Source organism: Mobula hypostoma, chromosome 9 (assembly GCF_963921235.1).
Source record: "Mobula hypostoma chromosome 9, sMobHyp1.1, whole genome shotgun sequence".
Classification (NCBI taxonomy): domain Eukaryota; kingdom Metazoa; phylum Chordata; class Chondrichthyes; order Myliobatiformes; family Myliobatidae; genus Mobula; species Mobula hypostoma.
Window position 1 is genome coordinate 149,943,592 of NC_086105.1, and position 7,499 is coordinate 149,951,090.

The 7,499-nt window shown below is 42.6% G+C and overlaps 2 protein-coding genes across 4 annotated transcripts in view; both read left to right on the plus strand.

Annotated features, from left to right (window-relative positions):
- dnaja3a (DnaJ heat shock protein family (Hsp40) member A3a) overlaps positions 1-7,394 on the plus strand; it is a 35,079-nt gene extending 27,685 nt beyond the window's left edge. Inside the window, exons 10-12 of one of the 2 annotated variants that reach the window (XM_063059469.1) lie at positions 2,802-2,899; positions 5,126-5,251; positions 7,111-7,394. In XM_063059469.1, the coding sequence (XP_062915539.1) occupies positions 2,802-2,899; positions 5,126-5,241 (214 nt within the window). In that variant the 3' untranslated portion in view covers positions 5,242-5,251; positions 7,111-7,394. The remainder of the gene's footprint in view (positions 1-2,801; positions 2,900-5,125; positions 5,252-7,110) is intronic. The other variant, XM_063059471.1, reaches the window with a different exon arrangement.
- LOC134352187 (SEC14-like protein 1) overlaps positions 1-7,499 on the plus strand; it is a 147,457-nt gene that overhangs the window by 24,764 nt on the left and 115,194 nt on the right. The window lies entirely within an intron of this gene.

Consider the following 7,499-nt stretch of genomic DNA (forward strand, 5'->3'; position numbering starts at 1 on the left):
GTTTCAAGATGTGCTGCCCAAGCTGTTCTGAAGGAGCATGGAGAAACAGGTAAGGTTGAGGAACAGAAACACAGAGGTTGGCCATGGAAATTGAGCGCAGCAGAGGAGAGATAAATCAAACTGACTCCCCCCACTAAATCGGAAGAAGTCCAGTACTATCAGCTCTGAACTCACAGAAACCACTGTACAGTCTGGAGAAGTCTTCATGGAAGAATTGCTGCCAAAAAGCATTCCTCTGAAGTGGAAACAAAGCCAAGAGACTCACCTATGCACAAAAGCACAAGGACTAGGATGCTGAACAGTGGCAGCAAGGCTCTGCACTGATGGGTCAGAATTTGACATTTTTGGCTCAAACAGGAGGCAGCTTGCCTGTAGAAATGCTGAAGAGCGCTACATGGAGGAGTGTCTGCAGCCACCAGTGAAGCATGGCGGAGGTTCCTTGCAGGTTTGGTGCTACATTTCCGCAAACTGAGTTGGTGATCCGGTCAGAATTAATGGAATCCTTATTGCTGAGAAGTACAGGCAGATTCTCATCCATCACGCAATATCAGCAGGGAGGTGTCTGATCGGTCCCAACTTCATTCTGCAGCAGGACAATGACCCCAAACACGTGGCCAAGATTATAAAGAACTTCTATCAGCGAAAAGGACAAGGAATTCTACAACAGGTGGTACGGGCTCCACAGAGGCCTGATCTCAACATCATTGAGGCTGTCTGGGATTACCTGGAGAGACAGAAGCAAGTGAGACAGCCAAAGTCTGGGGAAGAACTGGGGCAAGTTCTCCAAGATGCTTGGAACAACCTACCAGCCAATTTTCTTATAAAACTGCACAACAGTGTACTTTAGAGAATTGATGAAGTTTTAAAGGCAAAGGGTGGTCATGCCAAATATTGACTTGGCGTAGTTTTCACTATTTACTCCTCTTTATAGTTTTTTTTGATATTGATAAACTTTTTTCATTATTTTGAAAGCATCTTGGCTTTACAGTTTTCTTACATGTGCCTAAGACTTTTGCACAGTACTTTATGTACAGTGAGATGACAAACTTAAACTCATTCCAGTGGGGGAGGAGTCAGATTTATTATTACTGGCTTACTTGATTTGTGTTAGCAGTATAGTGCAAAGGCATAAAATTGATATAAATTACTGAATAATACAAATGAAAGTGAGTGAGCTGAGTCTTTTCTCTTTGGAGTGACGGAGGATGAAAGGTGACCTGATAGAGATGTACAAGATGATAAGCATAGATCGAGTGTATGGCCAGGGACCTGTTCCCACGGCAGAAATGGCTGATACCAGTGGGGCATGATTTTAACGTGATTAGAGGAAAGTAAAAGGGGGAGATCAGAGGTAAGCTTTTTACACAGAGTGGTGAGTGTGTGAACACACTGAAAAGGGGTGGTGGTCAGATTCTTTCGAGACATTTACTCGTCTCTTAGGCAGATGAATGAAATAAAAGTGGAAGGCTATGTAGGAGTAAGATTAGATTGGACTGGGAGTAGGTTGAAAGGTCAGCACATCGTAGGCTGCAGGAACTGTGTATGTTCTAAAATGAATAATATCAGCTTCTCGTGTTCTCAGTATTTTTATTTGCACAAATATTGATTATTAGTCTTTATGTATAGTTTTTCATAAATTCTATTGTAATTCTTTATTTTCCTATGAATTGTGCAAGAGAAAGAATCTCAAGGTATTATATGGTAACGTTTGTACTTTGATAATAAATTTTACTTTGAACTTTAGGATGATGGACATGCAGAAATCTGATGGTGGAAGGGAAGAAGGTGTTCCTGAATTGTTGAGTGTGGCTGTTCAGGTTCCTGTGTCTCCTCCCCAATAGTAGTAACCATGAGCATTACTTTCAAATGTCATTTCACCTCCTTAAACATGGTGATCAATGTCACCTGGATCTTCGTGGGGTTTGGGTGCCAGGCTTAACGTGGTGTCTGTTTAAAGGATGGCTCAAAGCAGAATTTTGACCCGCACTTTTAAATCACGTACTGCCCTCTTTGACATGGGCTTTGAAGTGTCCCTCCAGGTGGTTGGATTTTCTTTAAGTATTCTGCTATGGATAAAGGGAAAATTATGAATATTGTACTAAGATTTCTGGAAGATTTTTGATAAGTTGCAGTGTCAAAGATTTCTGAAGACATTAACAGCTCAGAATGCAGGTGATATCATTTTGGCAAGCAGAGAGGGGAGATGAGGTGCAAAGAGGTCTCTTCATTGACAAGTGATGTGCCACACATCAGCTTACAATTTGTAAAAAGATGGATGAAGGAATTGAAGGAATGGTTGGTAAGTTTGATGACACAGAGGTAAAAAGGAAGCCATGAAGAGGGTTAAAGTGGCTATGAAGACGTAAGTTAAATGTGTGGGTAAAGATCTGGAATATTTGTACGATTTTTGTCTTTTAAAAAAAAGTTATAGTGGCAAATGCTTATGATAAAATATTTGTCTATCAAGAGAGACTTTACAGTTTGTTTTTATTTTATTCCTTGGAGCTTAGAGGAATAAAGGGAAATATTGTTGGCCATGGCAGCTATTTATTCATGATCACTCCCCCCCCCCCACCTCCACTGCATGTGTGTTTTCATTGGGATCCACTGAGGGGAGACTACACCAGAGAAAGAATGTCCTTGTGCCTGTGTTACTGGGATGAATTGTAACCAAGTGATTCATTTTTACTCAAGCAATACATGTGAAGTGAGGTCCCGCTTGGGTGTGTTACTTGGAGTTTGAGTCTTGTTGTGGGTCCCATTGGCTGCTGAAGGTTGTTCTTTCTTTATCTGCTTGACAGGAGACTGTCGCCCAGGCAGGCTTCCCTGATGGCAGCATATGCAGAGGAGGAGGTCGATGTGGAGGGCACAGTTAATGGAATAGTTAACACGGCTGCAGGTGAGGAACATTGAAATACAGTGATAAAAGTTGGCTGGTGTGTTTATATAGTGCGCGTGTGAATCATGTAGCTTACTGGTCAGCACAGTGCTTTACAGCGCTAGATCAGGGTTCAATTTCCATTGCTGACTGTGAAGAATTTGTACGGTATCACCGTGACCCTGCAGGTTTCCTCGGGGTGCTCTGGTTTGCTCCCACATTTCGGAGACATATGGGTTAGGGTTGGTGAGTCATGGGCACGCTATGTTGGAAGCATGACGGCACTTGCGGGCTGGCCCAGCACATCCTTAGACAGTGTTGGCCCCTGACAAACAATACATTTTATTGTATGTCTCACTGTACATGTGACAAATCAAGTTAATCCTTTCATTAACTTTGAACGTAAAAAATCGGAGCCTGTTCTCTTCAGCAAGACCATGGCTGAACTGCTTCATGTTTTCCCAGATTCCTTTATTCACCCTATATCGAAAAATCTCTGTCTCTCTTTTGTATGCAACTGATAACTGAACCTACAGGGTAGAGAATTCCTAAATTTCACCAAACACAGAACTTTTCCCAGTCTCTCCAAGTAGCCTAGCTATTATTGATTATTTAAAGATGCAACGCAGAGCAGGCCCTTCCGGCCTAACAAACCGCCCCACCCAGCAACCCACCGATTGAACACTAGCCTAATCACAGCACCATTTTCACCAGAGCAGATGGAGAAAACCCACATGTACACAGAAAGAATGTACATATTTTCTTACAGGACAACAGAATTGAACTGTGAACTGTGACACGGATATGCTGCCATGGAGCCCCACAGCAATATTCTATATATTCTGTAATAGTGAGACTCACTCACTCTCTCCCCCTCCCCTCTCTCTTGAACTCACTGAAGACTGGGGTCAACTTGATCTCTCCTCATTAGATAGACTTGCCGTCCAACAACCAATCTCACAAATCTCTTCACTCCCACTACAGCCAGGATATCCTTTCTTAGTAAGACTGACAATATATGCAATACACTAAGTGTAGTGCCACCAGGACCCTATGTAACTGTAGTAAATAGGCCTCTGTTGGTTGGGCCGATCATGAATGTTGGGTCCTAGCTGTCATAGGTAAGTCAGGGAAGTACAATATGAAGAGCAGTCTGCTGCCCATGCAGCAGGCTACCCCTCTACATGCAACTGATGATTCTAGTGCATGGCAGAGACTGATACAGCTTGGACCAGCTGTGTCGTAGTTGCTGCCAGTCAGCGTTGAATTCAATGTTGACTGGCAACGTTGACTCCAGTTCTGGATTTTTCCCTTGGGGTTTACCCCCAAAGCCTTTCCTATGAGTGTATATAACTGCAGGACATTGGAGATTTGAGATCGGAGATTTCCTTCTCGATGAGCTGTCAACCACGGCTGACGACTCCCATCTGTTCGAAAATGTAGTAAGTCATCTCTTTTATTCAAACCCTCATACTATGTAGGCAAGTTCTATTTCCCTTAAATTGATGCTTTATCTGCATGTTAGTAATTTATATTCAAGGATACTCTGGTACTTTATAACATCAATATTTCTGATTATTTAAAAATAGCATATGTAAATTGGTTTATTCCATCGCATGCATAGATAAAATTGCTTTGCATACCGTTCCTACGGATCAATTCATTACATGGTAGTGCAAGGTGAAACAACAGAAAGCAGAATAATGTGCAGGACAGGTAGACAAGGTACAAAATGATGATGATTGATTGTAGGGGTACTGGGGGACCATTCAGTAGTTTTATTATACAGCGAAATGAAAGCTGTCCCTGAGCCTGGTAACGCACACCCTCAGGCTTCAGTATCTTCTGTCTGATAGCAGAGAGAAGAGAATGTCCAGGGTGGACGGTGACAAAAGTGTAGATGAGTTGTTGTTTTACAGAACTGTATAACCTGACTTGAAATCTGGTATTTTCTTAACTACCCATGATCCCAGGTAGTTGTGCATTATTTTTCTGCACCTGCTGATAGTTTTTCTCATTTAGTTAGATTTCTGTGGACCTGGGAGAGGAATGAAGAAGGGGGAAAGGACATTAAGTTGCACGTCTTGGGTGTTTGACCCAACAGATTGAAAGAGAGATGACTAGGCTGCCATTAACACTGCTTCACCCATTTACCTTGATTTGACTGGCTTGTGCTGGGTCCCATGTTGCTGGCAATTTCTCTTTCCTTGACATCTGACCCTGGGCTTTCACTGTTTGTATCTACAGGCACTAAAGCCCGGGCAAGGACAGAGACTGTGCAGAGAGAGTCAGAGGAACCACAGGCAGAGCCAGGGGAAAACAAGGAAGGATTCCTAACTAAATTAAAGCGAATGTTTAGTTGATGTTTCCGAGGTAGGCCATCTTGTTTTCCCTTCACAATTCGGACTGTTCCGTTTGTCCAACTTCTGAGAGCTGTGGTGTAAGTTAGGTGTGTCTCTACCTCTGCGTGTAGTGAGAAGATGTGACTCGGTGTCTGCTCTGCTCCACATTCACACACTCAGCCAGTTAATTGTGTTAGATAATAAAGTACGTGGATAAAAGATGGAAGCGTCTCTCGCAGATATCATCATGAGAGAAATGGGTTTTGGGCAGACAGCGCAGATTGATGCTCAGCTCTTGACTATTTACAATCTACACTCTGTGGCCACTTTATTAGGTACGCCTGCTCATTAATTCAAATGCCTCTTGTGGCAGCAACAGAATGCATAAAAGTATGTAGACACGGTCAAGGGGTTCAGAATGAGAAAGAAACATCAGAATGAGGAAGAAATTTGATCTAAGTAACTTTCACCGTGGAATGGTTATTGGTGCCAGACAGGGTAGTTTAAGTATCTCAGAAACTGCTGATCTCCGGGGATTTTCATGCACAACGGTCTCCTGGATTACAGAAAATAGCCTTGTTAATGAGAGGTCAGAAGAGAATGGCCAGATTAGTTTATGCTGACAGGAAGGTAATAGTAACTCAAATAACTAGCCATGTTACAACTGTGGTGTACAGAAGAGCATCTCTGAACAGACATCAATTCCTGAAGTAGAAGACCAGAAACGTGCACTCAGAAGCCACTAAAGTGAAATGTGAAAGTATGTAGAGATGATTATACAAAGGTAGGTGGAGAAGCAAGTTTTAAGGAGAGTATTGTGCTAAATAAATTGGCTTGGCAGAGAATTGTCAGGTGATTACATTGTGGGGAAATGTGAGGCAAAATAAAGTGAAATATTGCATGAAGAAATAAGATGTTTCAGGGAATGAGGTGTCCTATATAAAACACAGTTAACTGACACAAATAGGGAGTTGGGCAAATGGACTGTTACCCTTAATAGCATAGAGATTGAAAGTGTTGCCAAACATGCACAGTATAATGGCAAAACTGCATTTGGAATACTTGGTACAGTTTTGGTAACTTTCTGGGGTACATTTGCATTTCCAAGAATGTTCATTCATTGTTGTGCCTCGGACGAGATTCCTGGTCTAAGTGGATGGTTTCATTACAAGAGCTGGAATTCAGAAGAGGTTGCTGACTGAAGATGGGGATGAGAAATTTCTTATCCAACATGTTGAGAAGCTAGGCTGTGGAAGACTCAATGCTAAGATGTTTGGAGGATAGTGGAGTCAGCAGATTCAGATTTATTTACTGTATGCACATCAAAATATAGTGAAATATGCTGTGTGGTGCTATGGTAGCAGAGATTAGTGTAACACTATTACAGCTTGGAGAGTCAGAATTCAATTCCGATGTCACCTGCTCCCCATGTTTCCTCCCACATACTGGTTAGTGGGTTTGTTTTGTCCCATGATCAGACTAGTGTTATATCGGTGGGTTAATGGCGAAGGGCTGACTGTATCTCTAAAGAAATAGTGTTATCAACAAACACAGTCTAAGGATCTGCTGAGGGCAGTCTGCAAATGTGGTAACACATCAGCACCAACGTGACGTACTCATAATGCTCAGCAGAGCGACACATGACAAGCCCCTTTCCTCCCTCTCACCCACGTGGATAGTGCTTTAACTCCAAGATGGGCCTCCAGCCTCCAGGTGAACAGGCATGAAAATCAGCCATGGTCTAAATGCACATTGTGTGGTTCACTGTGTGAATGTTCTGTGAACATAAAATCCTTGTACTACCTCAGGCACTGCTTCCACACAGCCCATTCTTGCCTAGATCACAACTGTGATGAACCTGTCACGTTTCAAAGTGTTCTTTAATTGCAGGAAAACGCTCGAGTGGGAACTGAGCCCAGGCTGCAGCATGAATAATGACTCGCCGTTATCTAAAGGGGCAGAGGACTGCTGGAGGAATTCCTTCCCCATGGAACTGGATGAGCCCACAAGCCGGACTCCTTTTCCAAGAACGTCGTTACATTTAATTTTAGTTTTGATTACTCTGTACAGTGATGTCAATACCTGTGTAAATATAGTGATAGATCCAGTATTGCACTATGTGATTGATGTTTTGGGTGAGATAAAATTGTGCTGCTACTTGAAGCTGTCTTTCATTCCTGAATCCAAAAGCGAGTTGGAGAAATTTCCCACCTCTCTTCCCTACTCACTTTCTTAATCCCATTACCTCCTACTGGAGCATAAGCTGCGGCTAGTAGCTC